Below are 26,356 nucleotides of genomic sequence, written 5' to 3' on the forward strand. Positions count from 1 at the left end.
TGTTATAGCCTTTTACTATGTCTCATTGCCTTCCACTTCCCTTCAAACTACTTTCCGCTTTTTCCTTTCCTGATTCTCAGTAGCCAATTGTGGGCAACTTTGAATATCTATGCTCAGGAAGATAACAGTGCAGATAATCCAAAATAGAATGTGTCTTGTAGCATTATCTAAATGAATAATAGGTATTAGGTGAATAATAATATAGCATGCTCCAGAAACTCATTATATTTCAAAGAAAATAAAGATGTCTTATCACAAAACCACTTTAAAAGACCCGTAAACATCAGAGGAAAACCTCTGTTCTCATCTTCACCAGAATGACAATGTGCCAGCCTACAGTAAAGTGACTCTCTCTCTCTCGAAGCTTGCTGTATTTTAAGTTCTGTCCTCCCTGAGAAGGAAGGAAATGGTTGAGTTAAAGAAAAATTATGTCACTAGGAACTTGTAAGAAAGATGTACTGTAAGTGTACCCAAATTCACAATATCAAGAAATTGCACCAGTATCGATTGAGGGCTGGGCATTTATTTAAAACTAAATATGTATCATCCATTCATATACACATTCATTTTACATTATTACATCTTAACATTCATCACACACTAGAGAGTTTTTAAGAATTTTTCAAAGTCCTGTACTGAGGCTTTGGCAATCTCTTCACAAAATATTTCATCAGGTACAGACACTAATTTGTCCAAAGAAATGTAGTTAAGTTTTGTTGGATCATACTGTGCTCTTCCTAAATACGTAAGAAACAAATGCCTTTCCTTGATTTTAAACAACCTTGTATTAAATACCTAGAAAAGAAAAAAAAAGTGTTAAAAAAAAACATTGTGCACTGAAAGATGAACTATTAAAAATGTCTATTTCACTAAAAATTAAAAATTTTTTAATGTTTATTTTATTTTTAAGAGAGAGGCAGAGCGTGAACAGGGGAGAGGCAGAGAGAGGAGACACAGAATCAGAAGCAGGCTCCAGGCTCTGAGCTGTCAGCACAGAGCCCGACATGGGGCTCGAACCCACAAACCGTGAGATCATGACCTGAGCCGAAGTCGGATGCTTAACCGACTGAGCCACCCAGACACACCTTCACTAAAAACTTTAATTAGGCTAACAACTATAAAGTACTGACTACATACTCAATAACTATGATAAATGCCACAGGGTTTAAACCATACAGCTTCTGCTAAGAAATTATGATTAAAAAGGGACTCAAAACTAATAAACAGAACAACTATAAAGTAATTAAGGGCTATATTGTAGGCAAAGAACATTGACTAATCCAGATAGCAGACATGTTGTTAAAACAGCAAATCCTCAGGCCTTGCCCTAAAAGTACTTAATCAGAAACTTTGAATGGGGTTCACAGGTTCTCCAGGTGAGTCTGATGACTGCCAAGTTTGAGAACCGAGGTTAGAAATCAAGGTCAGTGGTACCAAAAAATTTGTAAGATTTCACAATCTGTGAAGCTTCCTTATTATTCTTGTAAAATTCCTGCTTGCTCCCTCTCTCTGATTAGCATCAGAATGAAATGAACCTGGCCTCTAGGAGAGCAACTTGGGAAAGCATGTCTTACCCATCTTGGGTTAAAACTCCTAAGAAGTAGCATAAGTGGCAGCAACTTTAAAAGGGAGTCAGAAATAGACCAACCAGAACTGTTTTTTGCCAGAGAAAATTTGCTTCACACCACTGGTTTTAAAGCACCAGCCAAAACTTTAAGGTCTGTATCAGTTCCCTCACAGCCCTGTCAGTTAATGTATTTTTCCATTATTATTATTATTTTTAAACAATATTAGCCAGACCCCTAGGACTCTGAGAATCCCAAGAAGGAAGTCACAGTTTTATAACTGGGCTTCCCAGAAGTTAGGGGTCAGCATGCCTAAAAGTCTGTTTTTAAATAAGTGATTCTGATGCATCTGGTCAAGTTTATAGTTTCCTCAGAAAGCTTCTGTCCATCTTTGAGACCCCACTCATTCTACTGACAGTGTCAGTTCTTAGAGTGATAGCATATCCTAGTTAAGAGGATGGGTTTTTAAACTCGACTGCCAGAGTTGTAATCTTGGCTCTGTCCCTTGTTACCTAGGTAGCCTTTGGACAATTCTTTTATGCTTACTTTCTCCACTTGTAAAATGGGGATAACAGTACCCATCTCATATGGTTGCTGTGAGGGCTAAATGAATCAATACAAGTAAAACAGTAAAGACAGAGCTGGCACACAGTGAGCACTTAGTAGCTATCATTATTTCTATGATTTTCCTACCTCTTCTAAATTAAATTAATAGCTCTACAAGGTATCTGGTTAAGACTCTAACATTATGTAAATTAATTACATTTTAGAAGCTTGTCTTCCACACTAGATTACAAATTCCACAAGACTACAGACCATGTCTGATTGATTTTTGTATCCCCAAATCAGATTATTTTATCATGCTCTATCACTGAATTATTTAACCACTCAGGGGAAAACTAATTGTCATTGCTTTTTAGTTGAAGATCACTTACTTTATAATTGTTCCAATGAGCCAAATTTGTAACACCACTGCAGGCTTCTGACACTTTTAATAATGAATAGATACGCATTTGATGAAACAGAAAAATTCTCTATTAAAGGCCCATTCATAGTGAAATATGATAGGTAAATAAACATTGCTATTTGTGAAGGAATTGTACCAAATGCAATCTAGTTCTGAACTGTATTAAAGTCATGTTTCTTTTGCCTATCTTTGTATCAAGAACATATATAGCAAATAGGGTACGGGGATCACTTTAATGAAATTCAATCATTCATTTGTTCAGCAAATATTTATCTAGTGCCTACTAAATGTCCTGGTGTAGTTCCAGGCACTGGGAATCCAGCAGTATATAAATCAGACAGGATCTCTACTTTCAAAAAGTTAACATTTTTGTGAACAAGCAGATAATGTCACTTACTAAAGACCAGGAAGTCTGATTAGATTAGAAAATAGAAATACGGCTTTGGCACAATGGCAAACTAGAACTGTTTTATGCTTTGGGAGGTGATCATTACAATACGGCTTAGCTAGTGGATTTAGATAGATTGTGAAATAAAAGTATACATAGAATTGAAAGGACCTTTAAGGGAAGTAATCTATTTCAGATTTAAATGGAGAAAAACACAATAGGGAATACCTTAGATTCCAACAGGCAGAATGACCAATATATAAAAACTATAGGGAAATAGATTCATCATTTGTGTCTCCTCTGGAGATGTCCATGTGTGCTCCAGAAGTTGTAAGCATTTTTGTTTTTAACATTCATTTATTTTTGGGGGGGGGGGGAAGGGCAGAGAGAGGGAGACACAGAATCCGAAGCAAGCTGCACACTATGAGTGCAGAGCCTGATGAGAGGCTCAAACCCATGAACCATGAGATAATGACCTGAGCTGAAATCAGGAGTTGGCCACTTAACCAACTGAGCCACCCAGGTGTCCCAGCATTGTTAACTTTTCACAAATGACCCCTCAACTTTGTTTGCTAGATGTGTTCTTGATTAAAAAGATGGGCAAAAGAAATATGATCTTACTACAATGGTCAGTCTCAGAAGCAGACTATATTTGGTCCGATTCCTTTCCAAACAGCAAGTCATTTTTGCAGTGGAACAGCATTATGCACACAGACAGCAGTTCTGGATGAAGGGCAAGGACAGCTCTTCGAGCTGTGCGCTTGTTACCTGTGGGAACCTGACAATGAGGTGGTGGGGAATGCTCATCACATTGTGCACATAGTCGAAAATCTCTGTAAGTTTCCTTTTATTTGCAGTTAACATCTTTGGGACTTGGGTGATCATATGTTGAATTTCATTATGTTTAAAACCTAGTTCAAGACGATAAACCTAAAAGAAAATAGAGTTGCTATGAATCATGAATGGAAATAGTTGTTTTGGTAATAGGCCAGAGGATACCCGGATTCCTTCAAAATTTGAAATGAGGACCTTAGAATCTGGAGATGGCTATGCCAATGCCCTCAAGGGTTCATAACTTCCTGCTTCTGGGGTCACCTGAATTTCAAGCCCCTCTCCTGAGGACAAACTGCTCATGCCATGGTGATCATCATGAAGATCATAACTATGGTATAACTGTCATAGCTATGAAATAGAATACTGGTTGGATGTGGAAGGCCTGGTCAGGCTATCTGGATGGGTCCTATATCACAGACCAGCAGTTAAAATTTACAAAGTGTTTTTTGAGCCTCTGCTCCCAAACACACTCATATACATGTTATCTGGAAAACCTACATCTCAAAATTCCAGACAGAGATGATCAAACTAAATACCCAAATGCAGGTTATTGTACGCACTTATAGTATCCTATGCTCCCCCACCAATTGACTGCTCTTATTACTCTGTTTGCTATGCCCCCACTAGACTATAAGCTCCATGTGAGCAGGAACTATCTCCCTAGCACAGTGCAAAGGCAGGTGCTCAATAAAAGTTTCCTCAACAACTGGACATGAAACACTTTTAGCACCTCAGAAAAATAGGCCTTATATCATAATTTCAAATACTACTATAGCTTTGCTTACTTGTCAGCTGCCTTTGGCTTTATACTATCCTCTTGAAGGAAGGAGAGTAAAGAGTGTCTGGTATGTTCTGTGATAGAACTGGCAATTGGCACAGTTCTAAGGAGAGCAATGTGCTGGCTACTAGTTTCTTCACAGAAGTCTTTTGGATCCAGCCTCCAAAACTCATCCCCCACCGAGATGACATAAACGTGGGCAACAGATGCCCTCAAGTCTCACACTGGGCAACAGATGCAGTTTCCAGGCATCACCCAGGTACCTAATTCATTACTCCAGGGTTACGTTTCAATGTCTACAAGGGGATTCACTCCCATAACACCTGGTAAACATGTGAACATGTTATTAACTAAAATAAACTGCTTGCTAGATACTTATTGTATCATTTCCTATATCCATCTTTTCAGAAATAACTCCTTTCACAATCTAGTTTTCTTTTAAAATGACAGTACAAAATCTATCCTCTTAAGCAACAAAGCTGATTTCTGAAAAGCTTAAAGTCATCCTACCTTCATGTTTTCTTTCACAGGTTCCAGACTTCCAGTTAGTAGCCTTGGGAGACGAACTATCAGATCTCTAGTCTATAGTTGTAAAACAATCTATTATTACTATGTATGCATATTTAACTAGTTTGGAAAAACAAGGCATTACTAGGAACTAGGAAGGAACACAAAGCTAATTTTAAAATATGACCCATTAAGAAAAATGCTAGGAAGCCTGAAAACACATAAACTTAATACTGTTTGAGGAGAAAACAAACACTGAAACCAAACTTAAGGCACCACCTTGATGGAATATTATAAAATGATATGGCTATATATTTAACATAGCAGGGTAATTCATTCTGGTACAAAAATACCAGGCATTTATAGAATTCATATGGGCTAGGTATCTGTTAGAAACATGAGAGATTTAAGTTACTAAATGAAGCTGACACGGAAGTATACAAATTCTCCCCTTACCTTCTTCACGCTAAGTTCAAGTTCTTTCTGAAAAAATCCCAATCTGTTATCCAATCTTTCCACTGAAAAACTCAGCAAAAATGGTGCATTTCTGACCATCTGTGCAATATGTGCCTTGCTGAAATTTTTTGACTGTAGATAAGCCACTCTAGAGAAACAAACAAAAAACACACGTACACATGATCAACATTTACTAATGTCATGCTACTTCCCAAAGTAACAAACCAGAAAAGGAATAAGTAAAAACATTCTATAGTAATGGCCCAAATATGGTTAAAGCAAAACAAGCATCCATCCAACTCTAGAATGGTTCCCATTTATACTTAGAAACCAAATAATTCTGAAATCTAACAGACTGATTCTCTTTTCAGTTAATCTGACTTATTTTATTACTTGATAGAAGAAAATCAAATAGTTTCTGTTTAAGAACAGAAAATCCATAAATTAAGAAACTAAGAGATTTCAAACTCTTTTTGTAAAGACCCTCAAGCATGGCTAAAATTGGGAGTTGTTTCAGTTAGTCAATTTCCTGAGTATTTATTTTCATAAATAATTTTTACCATAGTTTCCATTGTGCATTTTGTTAACAACTGAGAAATTCTTGTTCAGTTTCTGGGAACAAAAGTAAGGTAGTAAAATATAGAAAATATGACTATGAAATAACGTTATTGATTTTAAACACTTATAAGCACAGTAAGAAGCAGTTTTATTAAATGCCTAAAATATAGGAGGGCATGTTTAATTCTCACCAGAAAAAACAAAAAAAAAACCAAACATGTGAACCAGGTAAGTTTTCCACATTGCATTTGAAGAAACACAGATTCAGAGAAGTTAAATACATACCTTCTTTAGACCACAAACTAATTAATGACCAAGCTGAGATTTGAACTTGGGCATGCCTACATTGAATGCCACCATATGGCATGGTATATTCTATACCGTATGCCACCAGAGCTTATATTTTAAAGTGACTACTACTCCTTTAAAGGACTCCTTAGAGTTCATGAGAAAAAAGACCAAAAAATTTAAGTGTATAAATATTTTAAATGCAAGGCAAAAAACAACAACAACAAAACCACCATCGACAAAGTCAAATGACAAATATTTACAATATGTCATAGAGAAACAACTAATTTTATTAAAATATAGAAGAATGCTTACAAAAGACAGAACAAGTCCTAATTTTAAAATGGCAAAGGACGTATGTGATTTATGAAAAAGGAAATGGAAATGGAAATTTAGCATATGAAAAGATACTCCAAACATTTCTGGAACAACACTGAGGCAGTTTTTATGTACAAAATGAACTGAAACCATAAAGTTAGATGTCACAGTATTAGTGAGGGTACTAGAGAAACTGGCACTTCTGTAAGATGTTGGTGGAAGTATAAACTGGAAAACAACCTGACAAAGGACCACCTGTCAATACCTATTAAAATTATAAATGCACATACCCTTTGACCTAGCAATTCCCTTCTAGAAATCTGTCGTACAGATATATACCACTATGTGTGAAATGATACATATGATAACGAGAGTCACTGCAGCCTTGTGATTACTAGTAGAGATTGGAAACAACCGCCATGTTTATCATAAGGGACTAGATGATCCTCAGTATGAACTATACTAGCATTAAAAAGAATAGGAAGTGCCAATACAAAACTATCTCTAACATATAGTTAAGGTAAGAAAGTGGGGTGCAGAATAGTATGCATAAAAATGCTGTCAATTGTATGTATGGGGAATCATGTATATTTGTACACACAGATCTACACATATGCTTGCATATGATAAAACATTTTTAGCACGTTGAACACAAAATTGGTAATAGTACTGCCTCCACAGATAGATCTCAGAAGGTTGATGAGGGATAGGAAATAAGTGGGTGGAAAGTAGGGTTACTTCCATGCCCCCCCCCATTTTTTTTTGGTCATAGCAAAAATCAGTATCTGACTAAAACATTATCAAAACCTTTGTCTACATGGTGATAATTTTTCTAATAAAAAATTAAGATATAAGGCCCAGCCAAAAAATTTTTTTAAATGATTTAAATGCAGATTATTCACTTGAAAATTCTTATGAAGAATCAAATAACTTTTTTATACATTTGAAATTTTCCGCATTCAAAAGACAAAAAGTATATGAAACCAATGCTATTACAGAAATCCTAGAAAATAAGACTGCTGTACATATCAGAGACAAAAGCTAGTAAGTTCAATTAAATAAAGATTATCTTACTCTCGACTCTTACAGCAGAAGCTTATTTGTTGTCGTATGTGGATAAACTACCTATTAAAAAATTCCAAGTAATTAAAACAAATGCTCCAGAGTTTTGAGTCAGCTAGGTTTAGGGATCATTAGACCATGCTGTCTATGGGAGAATATCCCTTAGTTGTTAGGAGCATGCATGATCTACAGCAAGTAACGTCCGCTTCTTTTAAACTTCGGTTTCCTTCACAGAATTAGGAGTGGGGAGACACCATGGTGCAGTAGCCAGGACTCTGCAGTTAGACTAAGTGGGCCTGAATCCCAGCTCTGCCACTTATACTACCTGCGTAATCTTGGGCAAATCATTAAACCTCTCTGTGCCTCCTCTGTAAAATGGGGTTGTTAGTAATATGGTGCAATAGTTAATGGTAGTGAAATAGTGTCGTATGGTGATGGATGGTAGCTACACTTGTGGGGAGCATAGCATAACAGACAGCCTTATACAGACTTGTTGAGTTACTCTGTTGTACACCTGGAACTAACGTAGCATTGCACATCAACTATACTTCAATTAAAAAAAATAATATCAGTGCAGTAGGCAGCATCTGAAATGGCTCCCAATCCCCACCTCCTAGTATACACACTTCTTTTGAATACATCTTGAACAATAGGGCAAACTGGTGTTGGAATGGGGAGAGATCAGTGTTCCAGAATCAGAAGCAGAGCTGGATACATCAGACTGTGTTTCCTTCGTTCTCTTCCCTGTATTCTAATAGCCTATTTATATTATACCAGACTGTAAGTCCCATGAAGAGAGAGTGTGCATGTCTATCTTTTGTGGTTCAAGTCTAGCTAGGTGCCTTACATATCTAACCGCTCAAATTGTTCAATGTAAGGAATCCAGTTTTTTGTTTAGATTTTTCCTATTCCAGAGACAAGACATTGGACTCTGAAGCTTCAAGGAACTGCACAGTTCTCTGAAATCATCAGTGTAAGAATAATCTGGAGGTGAAGACTAGAGGCGGACCAGTTAGGAGACTACTGCAGTAATCTTCATGTGAAATGATGGGGACCCGAGGTAACCTTCACAGTGAAGATTAAGAGAAATGTGTTCACTGATTTGAGAGAGATACGAATGGAATTCATAGGTGATTTCACAGTGAAGATTAAGAGAAATGTGTTGACTGATTTGAGAGAGATAAAAATGGAATTCATAGGTGATTTATTAGATGTGGATACTAAAAGAAGAAAAGTCAAAGTCAATACCAATATTTCTAATTTGGGCAACAAGGTGAGCAGTGCTTTATCTGGGAATACAGTGAAGAACTGACTCTTGGGTAAGAAGTGGGGATGATGATAAATTCAAAACATGAATTTAGGGACAGGGGCTCTGTCTTATTCTCTGTGGTGTTCCCAATGCCTAGCAGGATTCTTATCTCACAGATCAATACTGTCTCATTTCACTGTATTGATTCTCACAGATTTTTCTTTGAATGTTGAATGAAGTACAAAGATGTTTATAGAAATGCTTTTTAAAGAAGAAAAAAAAGAACAACCAAAATAGCCAATTTACGGAAATGATTAAGCGAATTATACAATAATGTGCCAAGAGGATGCCAAATGTCTACCATCAAAAATTGGCCAGAAAATAAAAAAAAAAACACAAAAAAGTTCAGGGTTTCATAATTTAAGTGCACTCTCAGATAATTCAGCAATCTGCTAATGGATTAAAATTTTTTTTTTATTCTAGTCTCCAAAGAGATACAGTTAAGTATTGACTCAGCAATAAGCTAAACACATAAAAGTATGAAGTTGAATAGTAAACTGTCTTAGATACTTAATCTTGATCAAAGAAAATCTATAACAACAACAAAATAACATTCATGTTCATTATCAGTCAATCCTTATGCAGCTGAGACTTAAAAATAACTTACATATACATTTCCTTCATAACCATAACCACTTCTTGGGTTATGTGAAAATCATTGTAACAGCCCTACCTGGTCTTAAGATTTTCAAGGTCTTCAGAGAAAATAGCATAGTTTTTAGTCAGATATGTTCCCAGTTGGTTATCCTCTATACCCAAATCTTTAAGAAACACGAGTATTTGCTTAATGTCTTTTTCAAAATCCAGTCTCAGAAGGAGGTTGGCTGCATCTGGATGTTTTTCTATCTTTGAGAGATCCACTCCTATAATAAATTGCAAATACTGTTTGAGGAAAACAGTTTAGGTAGGTCATTAAACTTCATACACAAAAACACAAAAAATTACTGATGAAGACCAACAACCTGTCCAAAGGAGAACTGAGATAGGCCAATAGCAATTTCTAAATATATTTAAACTAATCTGGTTGCAGAAATAAAAATAAATTAAAATGAAATATAGTACTTATTTCAAAGTCATCTATAGAGGAAAACAGTGCATTTGGGGCTAAATTTCTACCCAAAACAAATTTACCAAGTCATACTGACCTAGCTAGGATCATCACCTTTATCTATGCTTTCTTGAATATTGTTTGAAGGATGCTTATCAATCCCTGGTGATCTCCACAGTAACTGCTTAACTGGTTATTCTGCAGTGTAACAAACCCTATAAATGATTGTTACTTTCTTCAAAGTTTGTCATTTTCTTAGTTATAAGCATTATTTTAAAAATATACTTATGATGGGGCATTTGGGTGGCTCAGCTGGTTAAGTGTCCAAATCTTTAATTTTTTTTTAACATTCATTTATTTTTGAGAGACACAGACAGAGAACAAGCAGGGGAGGGACAGAGAGAGAGGGAGACACAGAATTTGAGGCAGGTTCTAGGCTCTGAGCTGTCAGCACAGAGCCTGATGCGGGGCTTGAGCCCACGAGCCATGAGATGTTGACCGAAGTCAAAGTCAGACACCTAACCTACTGAGCCACCCAGGTGTCCCTAGTGTCTAACTCTTGATTTTGGCCTGGGTCATGATCTCTAGATTCATGAGTTCACACCCTGCATCAGGTTTTACACTGGCAGCATGGCGCCTATTTAGGATCCTGTCTCTCCCTCTCTCTCTCTCAAAATAAATAAATAAACTTAAAAAAATAAATATACTTCTGATCCCCTCCAGAGGGGAAATAAAAATAACCTGATGTCTTACTCATTGTAATCTCCAGGTCTTCAGCATAAAGACAAGTACCTTGAAGGAGCTCAAGAAATATCTGTGTGAGAACAGGTGAGCGTATACAGCCCTCAAATATGCAACACAGCAGGAAGTATACAACCTGTAACCCTCACATATCCTTATAATCTTAGGTAGTCTAAGAAAATGAGACAAGGGACAGGAGAAAGGAAGAAGGAGAAAGCAAGTTGTTATTTTAAAGTATTCTCTGGTTATGGATATAATTAGATGTCAACATGAATTAGGCAGGGAATCAAAGTAACCTGTAATTCAAAATTTTCATTAAAACTGAGTGTTTTATTCTCTCATTTTTTTCCTTTTATCTGGTTAAAAAAAAAAAAACATGAATAGGAAAGGCCTATTTCTTACCTTTAGAATAAACCTTTGAAGATAATGTAAAATTTCAAGGTTAGACTTAAATTTTATATTCTTAAAAATATTTCTTCAGGTTAAAAATACTCTAAAAACTGATTTCCAGAAGCAACTGTATAATCTTAAATATAAAAGCAAAGAAATAAAAACATTCTTTCTTTAATGGTATACACAACCAGAAAAATAAATTATTATATCCAAACATATTTGTAAACCCATATTTATTGATATTAAACAGGCATTGATATAAGATGATCATGAACAGAAAAACAGATTACACAAACACACACACAGAACGAAAACCAGAAACAGATCCAGGATGAGCTAAATAAATAAAAAATTAGCATAAATAATGACATTTCAAATTAATGATGAAAAGATGGACAATTCATTAAAATATGGGATCACGAGCTATACATTTGAAAAGTAATTGTTTTCATAACTACACTTATCATGGTGAACATGATATAATGTACAGAACTGTTGAATCACTATGTTGTATATGTGAACTACATAACGTATGTCAATTATACTTAAATTTAAAAAGTTCCTTGTACATCTGATATAAAATTTCAGAAAGATTAAGAATCTAAATGTGTACTAACTCTACAACTACTAGAAGAACACAGAGTTATAAAAATATTAAGCTTGACTACATAAAAATATAAAACCCTTGTATGGTTTTCTGTAATAAATTGCAGAGAAAAAGGTGGGGAAAGCTATTAACAAATTGGTGATAGGATTACCTTTGGAAAGTGGGAATGGATATGCAGAGAAGGTGAGAGTTCTTTCTCTTATGATACTTGCATTATTAACAACTAGATGTAATTATTTTACAATTTAAAAATAACATTAGTAGAAAAATAAATTAAAATTGTTAGATGAAAAGATAAGATAGAAACTAGTTCTAAAAATCTGTGATAAATGTGGGAAGAGGTGCTTTAAAAATAACATAAAGGGTTCAGACTTCAAATTTAATTTAATATTATAGCTGACATGTGCTGAAGTGCCTTGCTCAGCGTGAGCCGTCACACCCTGACTGTGCTGAAACAGAAATCCTGAAAAGCTGCTTTTTAACAGCAATAGGAGAGCAGAATCTCATGCTTTTTAACAGCAATAGGAGAGCACGCTGCTGTCAGCACAAATCACTTGGGCTTACTCAAGATTTCATTAACTTGAAAAAATAATCACTGAATGCGTACTATCGACCAGGCACTCCTGTTAGGCTCTGGGGATATAAAAAATGAATAATACACGACGCTAACATCTAAGTGACCAGAGTCTAAGTTGGTTTTATCTGTTCAGTAACTAAAAATATTACCACTGTATTCAGTTATGGTTATACATATTTAGTGTATCCATCAAGGTCTGGCAGGATTGCCTTAGAAAGTGCAAACAAAAAGAACTTTAATGAAGAGACTGTACAGTGTGGTGTCACAGAGTTGAGGGAACCGACAAGGGCACCCCTAGTGCTACCGAGACAGGCAACAAAAAGTATTACCCAAACCCACAGGGAGCTGCAAGCTGTTGAGAAAGGGCTGCTCAGTTGGAGCTGTTGTCATGGAGCGAGGCAGTTATAGGACCCAAAGCTGGGAGGGAACAGGGAAGACAGTACTCCCACCTGCCCTCCCTCTCCTCCTGCAAGTGCCTCCCACTGGCTAAAGCTGCCCAGAAGCCAGCTGGCAAAGGAGCTCTAGTGCACAGAGGTTAGCCTCCTAGGATACAGACAGAATGGACAGAGAAAGGCAGAAAATAGATCTGAGAAGCAGAGAGGCACCAGGACACTAGGGTCCTTAAAAATACTGTTTGACCATGTAATCATGGGTCCTCTGTTCTGTCATTTAAATTACTTCCAAGATGTGCTGTCCACAAATCAACATACAGATGAACAGCTGAAACATATTCTAAAACTGTTAAGTATGCTGTAAATTATTTAAAGGCAGGGCCACGTCTTCTGTTTATCTTGTGTTACCCATAGTACTTCTCATAAGGTTGGAGGAAGCTGTTCCAAAAGGAAGGGGGCTGACTCTTCTGTTTGCAGTAGATGTCATCTTTCTCTCCCCTTTGACCCCACGAAACACTTTATTCATATGTCTTCTGTGGCACTTACCACTTTACCTTTCATCCTTGTAGGCTGGTTATTCTTATAGATGTATATTTAGATGCTTCTAAAGACTTGAAGCTTCGTAAGAACAAAGGCCATTCCCTGTATATTTGGGTAACTTGCATAGGAACAGGTAAGTAAGCAACTGTAATACTGTTATTAGCACGAGAAAGGCAGTAAGCTGCGGGTGATAGGAACGCCCAGCTAGTGGAGGGTCACTGAAGACATTTTAGAAGTTACTTGAACTTGAATTGAGTTTTCCAGTTGTCAGAGCTGGCCAACCAAAAGGATGGAAGGGGCAAGCAGTGAAGCTGCAAAGGTAAGCAGGGGCCAGACCAGACAGAGCTCTGATATCTTGGGAAGGCTTTGAAGGACTTCAAGTAGCTCACTGATGTAGTCAGATCTGCATTTTAGAAAGAGAACTGATATCAGGGATCATCGGGGTAATGGTGCTGATAAGACGAATATCAAGTTAGAAAACTCCTCATTTTCCAGTGAAAAATAAGGATCTAAACTATGGCAGCGACTGGAGAATGAGAGTAGCACATGGATTTGACAGAGAATCCCTCACCTACCCTGCTCCTCTCAATCCCCTAGGAGAAAGGTTTGTCATATGGGAAAACGAAGCCTGAGAAGTGCCAGACCCAGAGATAATGAGAAAAGCAGAAGGCTGAAATAAGATGCTGGACTGAAAATGAGAGGACCAAGTAAAAAAGCCTGTGGTGGGGTCCCTTGGCTGCCTTCAACTCTCCAGGCCCAAGTATGTCCTCCCAACCAACAAGCTGAAATACTCTGGAGTAGGCCTAGAGAGAAACCATCGAAATTAGGGGGGCAGTGGGCTTCAGGAGGAAGGCTGTGGGGGGGGGGGGGGATGGAAGTAATTCCTCACCTGATAGGGTTTACTGTAGGAAAAACTGTCCTGAGAGGCTATTGGAAGGTATGGGAAAATCTGGCTCTAGAAATAAAGAAAAGGAATCAAAGGAAAAACAAAAATTATCATTAACTATGGAAAAATGAAAAGTTGTACAGGAAGGAAAACAATCCCAGGACAGCAAGCAATATTGATAGTCATAATGTTAATTGATGACTGATGATTCATCTAAAATTTGTTACCATAAACATACTGGGCAAATTGAGTAGGGGAAAGGTATGTGTGTACATACAAGAGATCAACTAATGTCTAAAGCTGATGAACCAAGAAATAACAGTATAAACAATTATATAAACAAAGGTTAACTGCAAACAAAGCTGTAAAACTTGAGTGGATACCTCTGGGGAAAGGCATGAAGGTCAGGAAGGATGAAGCAGAGAATATGGGTTTTCACTAGAGGGCTTTTCACACTATTTGGCTTTTGTTCATCTTGATAAAGATTAAGAATGCTGATTTGAACAAAGTAAGGCAAAATAACACAAATGAAGACTACACCAAGAAGTACTTGTAGGTTATTCAGACTTACCTAGAAGCACTAATTTCTGCAGAGTCTCAGAATGATCCACATAGTCTCGAAGTGTGAATGTATCTGGGGGCAATGGAGGGTCTGCAATAATCTGAATGGCCTCCTCCTCGGAAACTGGCTGCAACGGAGACAATGGAGGCAAATCGTCCAGTGCTTTGAAGCCAGCCATGTAGAAAGAAAGAAGCAGTTAGCTATCCAGTCTGTACAGCTAAAGCTAAACCCCTTCTTTTTAAATCTTGGAACCATTTCAGAATTAAAGATCTGAGTTCAAATATTTTCCACCTTCAGAGAGGTAAGGTTAAGACTATTTATAGAGAAATCAACTGCTGTTCCTCCAAGATAAGAAATCTGTTGGTAAGTTTCTATTCATAAAGAGGTCCTATACAAAATTCCTTTCCTTTGTTTTACTTTTAATCAACAGGTAAGAATGCTAAAGATCAACTGACCTTCAAGTACATTTTGAGATAGATTCTACCATAGCTTGTTAAACTGGACCAAAATACAACATATTCTACCAGCCTGATTTGTATGAGTTAAAATCATTATCTCCTGAAATATCTTTTTTTTTTAATGTTTATTTATTTATTTTGAGAGAGAGCAAGAGGGGGAGAGAAAGAGAGAGAGAGAAAGAGAGAGAGAGAGAGAGAGAGAGAGAGCGAGCGAGCGCACGAATCCCAAGCAGACTCTACACTGTCAGTGCAGAACCCAACATGGGGCTCGATCTCATGAACCATGAGATCATAACCTGAGCCGAAATCAAGAGTCAGATGCCTAACCAACTGAGCCACCCAGGTGCCCCCTGAAATGTCTTTTGATGCAATCCCCTTTCCTCCAAGTTATTCTCAAGTATGTTGGTTAAGTGTCTGACTTCAGCTTAGGTCATGACCTCACGGCTCGTGAATTCGAGTCCTGTGTCAGGCTCTGTGCCGAGACAGCTCAGAGCCTGGAGCCTGCTTCGGATTCTGTGTCTCCTCTCTCTGCCTTTCCCCTGCTCATGCTCTGTCTCTCAAAAATAAATAAACATTAAAAAAAAAATTTAAAGGACTTCTGTGACTCTGTTCCTATCACTTGTAGTCCTTCCCTAAGGACATGACCCTCTCTGGTATAGTCTTGATTCTGATATTTTCTTTAAACCAAACAAGGTATGGAAGACACTGGGAACTGTCACCAACCTTAAGCTAAAGAATCAAGACTATGATTTTTTTGTTCTATTTTTTGCTTCATAACACTACCCTTTATTTCTTATAGCCAGTCTTTCCTCCCTGCCCTCCTCAACCCAGCTATCTTTCTTTCATATTCTGCTTAACCTAATATTACCTCATTGTGGTGAAATATTCCTTTTACAGAAATATTCCTAAAATAGAAAACATAGAAGGGAGAGGACTGACTAAAAAATGACACAACAGTGCTTTCAGGGGTGTCCCATTTGTGCTCTTTTTGGTTTGTTGATTATGGGAGCTATTATATAACTAAATGTGTATGTCAAAATTCGTAAAACTGTATATTCAAAAGCACTGAATTTTACTTGGATAAAACTATATCCTAATCAGGCATATAAAATTAGAATAAATTATTCCCTAATAAACCTAATTACCACCTGAAAAATTTTTTATAAAGATTCTAAATAATAAAGTTTTTAGAAAGCAACTGTTATACATATAGCTAGCTATAATGATATATATACATATATATGTGTATATATACACAAATTTATGAACTTGTTTTTTTAGTCAAATAAAGATATAATAGAAATAAATGAACAGAACCAGCATTGTTCTTTTCCTTGTGTGGTACAAAGTTATAACTTGAAATGGGCTAACAGACTATAAACAGTTAACTTGTTCAAACTAACAAAGTGGGGCAAAGGGGACTTTTCTGGAAGTTCAGAATTACCTTCTAGAGACAGCTCAGAATCAAACCTGGGTATCTTTTGTGTCTTCTGTGTCTGCTCATTGACGGAAGGAAGCAGAGCACTCTGGGCAGAACTAATCTCTTGCCTACTTGAGTTCGTAGACTGGGAACTATTCCACAAGGAGGAAGTCCTATAAGTCTTAAATCCCCACGGGAGAAAGCAATTGTCAGAGGACATCTGTGGCTGAGCAGAAAAGCCATGCGACAATGTTTTTCCTCGTCTCTGAAACTGTTTTCCGAGTTGTGTAGCTGTAATGAAGCTACTCAACTTAACTGAATTGAACCATCTGGGTATCTGCTGGGCTGACAAAGCCATCTTTCTTAAAGTAGGCTACAAAGGAAATATATAACAGTCAAAAGAGAGAAACTTACTTTACTTAAATGTTTAAAACAGTATTCAAACAACAAAATGATAAACTGGAGAATCTTTTTTCTAACTGAAAGATGTTTAATAAATCTAGATGATTAGTCAGATGTTTCCTAAGCACAAGAAAAGCCATAAGCAAAGCAGTCCCAGGTATAAACCAAAAAACAGGAACTTCTGAACTGGAAAAATAAAGATTGCTTTACAATTAAAAAAAAAAAAAATCATTGGTATAATAAAAACACTTAAAACAAAAATCTGTAAATGTTTAAATTACAGCTGAACCCAATAATCTGTTTAATATTTAGAGGAAATAAGGTGATATTAAGTGTTCTTGAAATTTAGTTTGAAAGACATTTAAGAAGCAGATTGTTAATCAAAACACTGACTTATTCAAATGCATTTTATGTATGTACATTAGTCACAAAATAAAAAACAATAAAAAAATCTACCTTGTCCTAAATGAATTATCAAAATATTATCACTGTTATCTAGAAGATTGTTTCTTGCTTTATTCTCAGGGCTGAACACTGTTAAGATAAAGCTGTTCCTCAAAAGGGAATTGAACAAAACCAGTTTTGTCAAATTTTGTTTTTGGCTGTAGAAAAAGAAAAAGAAAAGCTTTGAAAAACAAAAGGTCAAAACTAGCAAGCAAAATGAAGTGACAGAAATACATACGCAACCAGCAATGCATACATGAATATTTTCACTGAAAAAGCAGTGGTTTTTAAAAAAGATTTTTATAAGGAAATTATGAAGAAATCTTGTCTACATCCAGCTTCATCAGAAGAGTAGACTTGCTGCATATAATTTTATGTTAAATAAGATAATCCACATAAAACACAGCCTGGAGTCCAGCATGTGGAAAATGCTCAACAAATGTTAGCCATTATCACTATTATTGATTTCACATCCAAACAGAAATGAATTCTGAATTAATTGCAGCATACAATTTCTTGTTTTTCTACATATTGGAATTCAGCTTGTTTTATGATCTGAATTAGAGCAGATATTGAAGGTCTAGCCTCCTTCTGGAGATTTGTAGTTTAGGGAAATTTCCTGAAAGAGATTTACAAATGTCAAAGTCTGTCATTCTGAAGTGATTTTAGAAAGGAAATAAGTATGCACAACAACCTTGCGGGATTGGTGCTTTTTGTTAAATTCTGGTAGGAAATGATCCTGCGAATCTGTCAAGTTTCCACTAAAACCTACAACATTGATTCTCTGCACAAAGTCATAAGGGAACTAAACTGGAAGCCAGAAGGCCTCAGTTGTGCTAGTTGACAAGACTATTTCTTGTGGTGCTGGGCAAATTGGCCCATGAAGGGGGTTCAATAACTATTCTTTAAATAACATTTTTTTAAAGGTTATAGGTACAGTAAGATGATTCTTAAAGTCCCTAGCAGCTCTGAAATGTTTTTTGACTTCTAAGTTTGTCGAAGCATTTCATACTACTTTGATTTCAAAGCAAACTCCTTAAATCCCACATTGACTGTAAAGACTTCCCTGCCTCACATATCGCGCAGATGAGCTTTTGAATTCCACCCATATTCATTAAAAGACCTTTTGCGTACAACTAATGTTTATCCCATTTGTATTAACAAGTGCACTAACCTCTCTTCCTCAACATTTCATTGCTGTAGATACCTTTTAACAATTGATGAATTATTCGGTCATGGGAGCTGGGATGGGTCCCCTCTCTCGACCCACCCTCCCATTAGCCCAGAGCCTTGCACTGCTCCAATGTGTGTTGGATGGAAGTGAATCAGTTCCAACTAAGGCTAACTCATTTGTCTAGCTCGGTATTCAAAAGAGGGTAAGGCGCTTGCAGACGTGCATAAAATCCAGCGTACTGGTAACAGTAAATATAACACAACTTCAGGAAGATCACAGAAAAAAGCCTTAAAGAATTCTGTAAAGTCCATTAAAATATCACACACTACTTCTTGCTCTAGTTCCTCGCTAGGAATAGTAATTGGGACTGAAGTACTGTTTTTCCAGCGTTCAAGATTTCTACCTCTGTAAGGCTAATTAGCGAAATCAGGAGGTGAAAAAGGGGTGAATGGGAGAAAGGCTTCGTTATAAGGGGCCTCTCCTAACAAGCCTCCATAGCGAACTTCCGCAGGAAGCCAGCTGACAAGCTAGGCTTCCTTCCGCAAAACACGCTAATAGACAAGCATGGTTGAGATTTCGCCTCGTCGACCAGGGAAAAAAACAAAACAAAACAAGACTAATTGCCCCCGATAGGGTCGCGGAGACCCGAGAGCCCTGAGGCCCCGGGTGCGGCCTGGACGTGGGCAGATCCGGACCCGAACCCCACCAGGAGCGCGCCCCTCGCGCTCCGGCGGCTCCCGCTTTACCTGTGGCGAGGCCCAAGCTCGCGGTTTATTTTGGGGTGGCCTCCAGGCTGGCCCGGCGGACCGACCCGCAGTACCCCACGCCAGCCGGTCAGCCAGCCCCGCCACCCCTGCCGGCCACCGCCGCCGCGCACCCTCGCCCACGTGGACTGCGGCCGGAGTGGGCGAGACTATCTGCGAGGCTGCGCGGGGGGAGAGCCGGCGGCAGGCGGTGGGAAAAGAGCCGGCCAGGGGCCACAGCTTCTCTTCTCTCGCACGCCACTTCCCTTAGGCCATGGCCACTGGGCATCTGAAATACCACGAGTCCGTAGAGATGCTTCTGCTGGAACGCCAGCGCGGGCACGGCCGGCGCCGCCCCCCGCCCGAGTCCGCGTTGGCGGCGCCTCGACCCCGCCCTCCCGCGCCTGTCCTTCCCTCGGCTCCCAGCTTGTGCTCCGCGCCAGACTCGGCCCCGCCGTCCGGCTGCCCGCTCTCTGCGGCTCGCCACCTCCCGGGTCCCAGCCTTCACGGGCCGGGGCCGTCGCCGCCGCCGCAGGACGGGGAGGCGGGCCATGGCGTCCTGCGTGGGGAGCCGGACCCTGAGCAAAGATGATGTGAACTACAAGATGCATTTCCGGATGATCAACGAGCAGCAAGTGGAGGACATCACCATCGACTTCTTCTACCGGCCTCACACCATCACCCTGCTCAGCTTCACCATCGTCAGCCTCATGTACTTCGCCTTCACCCGGTGAGGCGGGCCGAACCGCGCGGAGGGAGCGCCCTTGGGCGAAGGGAAGGGGCCGGCGGGAGGCGGTGGTGAGGAGCATGGGCCAGTGTAGCTCTGCGTGAGGAATCCGGCTGGCTGTTCCACGTACACCCTCGCAGACCCTCCACCCGTCAGTTCCTCCACCGGCCCGGTGTCTCACTGCACACGCAGCTAGTTCTGCCCTACAGCTCTTCTGGACTGGCGTTGGCCCTACCCTCCAACCCCCACCCTCACCCCCCACCCTATACCACCTCCTCCTGTACAGCGCTTTGGGCCATATCAGGCGTACTCGCGAGTCACCTAGAGCGATCCCCATCTCTCCTATCGCACCGAGCATCCCCCCCTCACACATCACGACACGGCCCCTTCCTCTCCAGCCCCCGTCCCTACCCAGCACACCGCATGAATCATCTCCTATGCACCACTTTCAGCACATACCGCTACATGGCTGAAAGCACACCGGTCCACAGCGTCTCCACGTACCATACACGGGCCCAGGGCACAACCTGAATCCCTTCCCTTGGATCGCCTCCAGTTGTCAGCACTACGGGCCATGCACAAAATGCACATGTGAGTTGCACTACACAGCCTTTCCCATGCAGCACCTCCTGTAAGTGTGGCACACAGACCATCTAGCATAACCCTTCCCCCAGCCTGAAACAGGACTGTCTATATACCACAACACAAATGATGTAGACACCTATCAAAGCTGACCTTTCCCCTTCCAGCGCAGCCAGTACCTGTCACCTCTTATGCACATTGCTATTCAAACACCAGCCCACTGCGTATCACACAGTGCACACTCTGCCTGGTTCATCATCTAACACGTATGCTGAAATGAGATATCGTCAAGCAATTGTAGCAGTGTCTGGTGCATAGTAAATACTGTGGAAGTGATACGTAAAACACATAAACCTCAATATAGCACAACTCTCCTTTCTCCCTAAACACACACACACACACACACACACCCATACGGTCAAAGCTCTTCTGATACATACTTGTGCATAGGAACGACCCAGCCCAACTCTTGATACCTACATCATATAACTGTCCCTCAACTGAACATATGGCCCCTCATCCCCAAGCAAGGGAACCATTCTATCCCTTGTTCATAATGACATGCGCACCGTGGGTCCTACTTACAAGGACTTGTATTTTCTGAATGAACCTCTTTAAAGAAAGGAAAGGCATGCCTATCACGCTGCTATGTTTTAAAAGATCAACCCAGGGAAGTGTAGTTTTTGAGCCAGATTGTTGGCTTCAGAAGTGTCTGTGTATCCTTAGTTGAGTTACTTAACCTTTCTCTGATCCACATTTGTAAAATGGGGATAAAAATATGTACTTACCTCATACAGGTTTATGAGTATTAAGTGAATGTGTGAATGCACTTAAGAGTATCTCCTACACGATGCACAATTAATGTCAATTACTTCTCTTAGTATTTTTGTCTGACAATCAATGGTTCTCAGTCCAAGTCAGCAGATAACGTGCAGAGGTATATTGAGTGGTCACAAGCATTTGAACTTCTGGTGTTTTGTGGGTGGGGATTAAGGATGCTAGATGTGTTATGGCGCATGGGACAGCACTGTGCAGCAAAGAATGAATTGTCCCCTATATAAATGCATGTGTGTGCATGTACACATACAAGATAAACACACATGCACACATGTTAAGTGCAAGTGGTGCCTCCGTTAAGAATCACTGAAATTTTTCGCATTTTCATAAAACTAATAATATTCTTCCACATCACACTTGTTTCTTACCTCCAGAATCCAGTTGAATCTTCATTCCTATTATGTGTTTATCTATTTGCATAAATCTACCTAAAGCAATAAGGAATACGTAACAATAATTACTCTTAATGATTACTCTTAATGATTGAGGGATACAGTTACTATTATTGTAAAGTCGTCTGCTAATGCTATGCAGTGTTTTTTTTTTTTAATTTTTTTTTTTTTTAACGTTTATTTTTGAGACAGAGAGAGACAGAGCATGAACGGGGGAAGGGCAGAGAGAGAGGGAGACACAGAATCGGAAGCAGGCTCCAGGCTCCGAGCCATCAGCCCAGAGCCCGACGCGGGGCTCGAACTCACGGAACGTGAGATCGTGACCTGAGCTGAAGTCGGATGCCTAACCGACTGAGCCACCCAGGCGCCCCGAGCTATGCAGTGTGTTAAGACCAGATATTTCCATAGTATCCAACCAAGAACTTATTTCTAGCCTTGGAGAATAGTCATTCTTGTCCCTAATTATGGTTCCCTTCAAATACTTCATTCGTCATGTCATCTGATTTACCACTTAATAGTAATGTGGCCACTTAGTTTTGCTAAGCCATAGTTTACTTATTTATATGTAAAATGAAAATATCTAATAGTACTCCATAGGATTGTCTAGCATTAGGGTTTAATTCATTTTTTTAGGTAATCTGTGTTTAGCTCAGTTCATGACAAATAGTAAGTGCTTAGTAAACATTATCTATTACTATTACATCATTTCATTGTATGCTAATGCCTTCTAGATTATATTTCTCATTGAATGAGAATGAAGTATGCTCTATTATTGACAAAAGGGATGAAGGCATTGGAATAGTGGACGTTGCTTTGCTTGGATAACATACATGCCTGTTTAGTATTAGCTTTGGTTTAACTCATCTCCTGTGTGGATTGGCAATGATGTAATTAGTGCGGGAGTTTCTTTGGAAATAAGAAAAGTAGTTACGGTATTTTATTCTAAATGAGAAGCAAGAATGAGCAGTTTGTTTCCACCTTTTATCTTTAATGTTACTCTAGGCCCCCTAAGAATAGATCTCTCTTCCTTTTTTCTAATACAGAAAGTCGCAGTCTTCTGTAACTTCCCCTTTACAGCATATTCTGCCAAAGCAGTCGATAAATTGCACCACAGAATATGAATTTCGACAGCTTGTCAAAAGTAATGGAAAAGGCATAATCTAAACCTCAGGCTATGGTCTTTTCTAAAAATCCTCATCATTTTATTTCTTTGAATAATTTCATAAAGAGAAGTCGTATATTGAAGAACTCATTAATAACCAGTTTCACCTTATATAAAATCATAAGCACCATTAATGTAGTTGGTACTTATTATCTCTTATTCATTTTTTGTATGATTTGTGATCCTTTAAAGTGGGACCTTACAGTGATCGCTCTTTCTCCGTAAAGATTGAAAGTAATGACTTAAATGAAAATTATTCATTCTGTGCTCTTTTGTAATGATTGTCTCCAGTACCTTGTACTTATTTTATAACAGGATTTTAGTTGGATGACTGTTCACTGCAATTCTTTCAGTAAAACTTTCAAAATATGCCTTAACGTTTGTTTTTCAAAGACTAGTGATCTAGAATACTTTCAGGGTGCCATAGCAGCAGTTGGCAAGAAACAGTACTGGATCACGTCACATGCTGTAGAGACACAGCAAGAATTTAGGGTCGTGAAGAATTAGATACCATGCACAGAAGTCGGAGACAGGGTTGGATTTGTCAAGTAGTTCTTTTGTTAAATAGCAACTAGGTCAACTCACTCTTAAATCGTATTGTTTAAATCTCCTGTCTCTTTCACTGTCATTAAAAATGAAGCCCGGTACCATTGAATCATTCTCCCTAACCTCATTTTGCCACATTTTAGGATAAGTATTTTTATAAGATAAATGCTTTGGCACGTATTTTGGAAGTTTGTTCAGCCACAATGGGGTCAGGAGAACCTTAGCCTTGAGCTCAGAGTATAATTGCTAAGGTGCCTCATATTTACTCTGCTTTCAGAGATTGGTGAACTTGGAAATAGTGAATGGCTTTAGGTTCAAAAACTCAAACGTTAGATTTGAAAACGCCCAAGTCCACTAACACGTTCATAGCAGCCCACCCCCTCCTTAAGAGGCACTTGGCAATGAAACAGTGGCATCCACCTGTCCAGGAGCGCTCGTCCGACAACCATGCCGGTCGTCCCTTACGCAGAGGAGATTGCCCTCCTACAGCTTGCTGTATCTAAGCGCTTTGTTGTCCGTCTGTGCTAGCTTTCTCCTTGATAGGAGGCTGAGGACGCAGGTGAGGGCAGGGAAGTGGACAGACGTTTGATTTATTTATTCTTATTTGCTTGTTAATAATGGTTTTTACCTTATTTCCCTTCGGTGGATTTGGAAGAACTATAGTTCTGCCTTCTTTGTCAGCTTCCCTCATGGATATCTGCCAGCCTTCCCTGTTCTTTCCCTTTTAGACCATATAAATCCCATTAGAAAACATCTCCTGATACTGCTGACTCAGTTGTCTTAGTTCTGTTTCCTTTATGTACATCATGTTCTTTTCTCCCATTAATGGAAGGCCTGGATGTCCTTGTTCCCTGACACCAGCTCTATGAAGTGATGGTCCACAGGGCTGTGTGCTGGGGTTCAACCAACCCTGGGGTCACCAACCACTGTTGGGTGGTGTCCTCTGAAGAGGTTCACTTAACAGTGATCTTAATATTTCTCTTTTCCACTTCCTATTTGGATTTTATTTTGTGATGGATTTAAGTAAGCATCTTCTATATCCTTTCTTATATTTATGTCTAGTGTTTTAGGTCCCCAATAAGATTACAAGGTCCTTGGAGGGGAAAATGTATCCTATATTTCTTTGGGGTCTTCTGTAGGAAATAGGTTCCTGGGTGACTTCAGATGTTCATTTGGTTTTGATGCTGCCTTACCTCAGAGAGTCCATGCCTAGGGATTGCTACGTGGTGTTTAGCATTTGAGCTGTAATTCTGTTACCAAGTGTAATACAGTTGGTCTTGTGATATAATCCCTGTAGCCTCAGATTTCTCTAGTGAAGTTAGCAGGTTTTCAGCCTCCCTGAATTCAGAAACCAGACATTGTCCAGTCAGCCAGGACTGCTTCCTGAGCCTTTGGCCCTGGCATCCTGTTTAATTCAGTTCAACAATTCAGTAGTCCAGGTCTCCGCTCACCTGGAGTACACCTAGTTTATCTTCACCAGGTCTCACAGGGCCTTCACGCCTTTCAGAGCTGTGTTCCCTCCCAGGCCCAGGCCGTGGCTCGGCAATCCTCTTATCCTTCGGGATAGTATGCTCCCAGACCTTTACTTCATCTCCCTCCCACTCAGCCTCCACACTGCTGCCTTCATGACCTTCTAAGACAAAGGGGAGACCCGATCTGTCCCCTGCTTACTGTCTGTCACTACGTCCCCATCACCTGTAGGAAATGCTGGCTGGACTCAGGCCTTCCATCACGAAGTATCCCTGCCTCTCCAGCCTTGCCTCCCCTACAACACCTGCACACAGGGCACACGGCAGGCCCGGATGGCTCACCGGCCCCACAGCCAGTGCCAGGCTGGCAGCTCTTTCCCAGGGGAGAGCGCCTCCCGGCACCTCCTGTCTGCCCACGAGCCCATGGTGTCCTGAGCTCCTTCCTGAGCACCTTTCTTGATTGTTTCAGGAAGCACAGGGAAGACATGTTTATATACTTCCAAATACCTTTTATTATTATGTGTCTCTTATTGGTGTTGTAATAGTTGTTAACTGCATCAGTTTCTTGAGCCCAAATATCTTTTTTTTTTTTTTTCGTTTTTTATTTTATTTTTGGGACAGAGAGAGACAGAGCATGAACGGGGGAGGGGCAGAGAGAGAGGGAGACACAGAATCGGAAACAGGCTCCAGGCTCCGAGCCATCAGCTCAGAGCCTGACGCGGGGCTCGAACTCACGGACCGCGAGATCGTGACCTGGCTGAAGTCGGACGCTTAACCGACTGCGCCACCCAGGCGCCCCATCTTGAGCCCAAATATCTTAATCACCCCAAGATACACACCTGGAAAATGCTAAATGAATAAAAATGCAAGAAGTCATTTATCCAATAAGAACTTAAAAATCACTCTTCTCCTTTAGTTGTTATCTAAGTTATAATTCTTGACAAGGACTGTAACTTACTGTAAAATGAAATGAATATAGTCTTTAAAGGTAATACCAAAGCTAGTTAACCTCGATCCACCATGTAACCGAGGACTAAGTTCTCCATCGGGAGAGAGGATCCTTAACAGTGACCAACCTTATAAACATGACCCTACCTGTGTGTCTCAATTTCAAGGACTCCTATTAGAAGGAAGGGAAGGAGAAGATGTGGGGAGGGAGGACAACCCACTTAGCAGCCTTAGGAGTCATGATAAAGGGTTCCTGTCTGCCTGGCCCCGGGGAGG

The 26,356-nt window shown here is 39.6% G+C and overlaps 2 protein-coding genes across 8 annotated transcripts in view; one reads left to right on the forward strand and one right to left on the reverse strand.

Moving 5' to 3' along the window:
* Positions 1-80: 80 nt before the first annotated feature.
* MTERF3 (mitochondrial transcription termination factor 3) lies at positions 81-19,634 on the reverse strand. Of its 5 annotated transcripts, XM_007073287.2 has the most exons (9): positions 19,421-19,631; positions 17,513-17,658; positions 16,679-17,027; positions 14,786-14,938; positions 9,704-9,893; positions 5,496-5,643; positions 5,043-5,114; positions 3,689-3,850; positions 90-795 (listed from the first exon to the last, which is right to left on the reverse strand). In XM_007073287.2, the coding sequence occupies exons 3-9, from the start codon at positions 17,010-17,012 to the stop codon at positions 601-603; spliced, it is 1,254 nt and encodes a 417-aa protein (XP_007073349.1). In that variant the 5' UTR covers positions 17,013-17,027; positions 17,513-17,658; positions 19,421-19,631; the 3' UTR covers positions 90-600. The 5 variants fall into 5 exon arrangements, with proteins under 5 accessions (XP_015390960.1, XP_042829076.1, XP_042829077.1 ...); XM_015535474.2 differs by lacking the exon at positions 5,043-5,114 and having other exon boundaries at positions 81-795; positions 19,421-19,634; XM_042973142.1 differs by lacking the exons at positions 16,679-17,027; positions 17,513-17,658; positions 19,421-19,631 and adding exons at positions 13,343-13,731; positions 14,218-14,283 and having other exon boundaries at positions 82-795; positions 14,786-14,873.
* Positions 19,635-19,840: 206 nt separating this feature from the next.
* PTDSS1 (phosphatidylserine synthase 1) overlaps positions 19,841-26,356 on the forward strand; it is a 64,306-nt gene continuing 57,790 nt past the window's right edge. Inside the window, exon 1 of one of the 3 annotated variants that reach the window (XM_042972705.1) lies at positions 19,841-20,147. In XM_042972705.1, coding sequence (XP_042828639.1) covers positions 19,969-20,147 — 179 coding nt within the window. In that variant the 5' untranslated portion in view covers positions 19,841-19,968. The remainder of the gene's footprint in view (positions 20,148-26,356) is intronic. The other 2 variants (XM_042972704.1, XM_007073289.3) reach the window with 2 other exon arrangements.

Source organism: Panthera tigris, chromosome F2 (genome assembly GCF_018350195.1).
Source record: "Panthera tigris isolate Pti1 chromosome F2, P.tigris_Pti1_mat1.1, whole genome shotgun sequence".
NCBI lineage: Eukaryota > Metazoa > Chordata > Mammalia > Carnivora > Felidae > Panthera > Panthera tigris.

Bases quoted from the DNA above. Each gene is read 5' to 3' on its own strand.
- MTERF3 (XM_007073288.2), bottom strand. From the start codon at position 17,012: ATGGCTTTGTCAGCCCAGCAGATACCCAGATGGTTCAATTCAGTTAAG. The intron at 14,939-16,678 runs GTAATTCTGAAC...CTGGCTTCAAAG, and splicing joins TTCTGAGCTGTCTCTAGAAG to CACTGGACGATTTGCCTCCA. The intron at 796-3,688 runs GTAACAAGCGCA...TTTCTTTTCTAG, and splicing joins TCATTGTCAGGTTCCCACAG to GTATTTAATACAAGGTTGTT.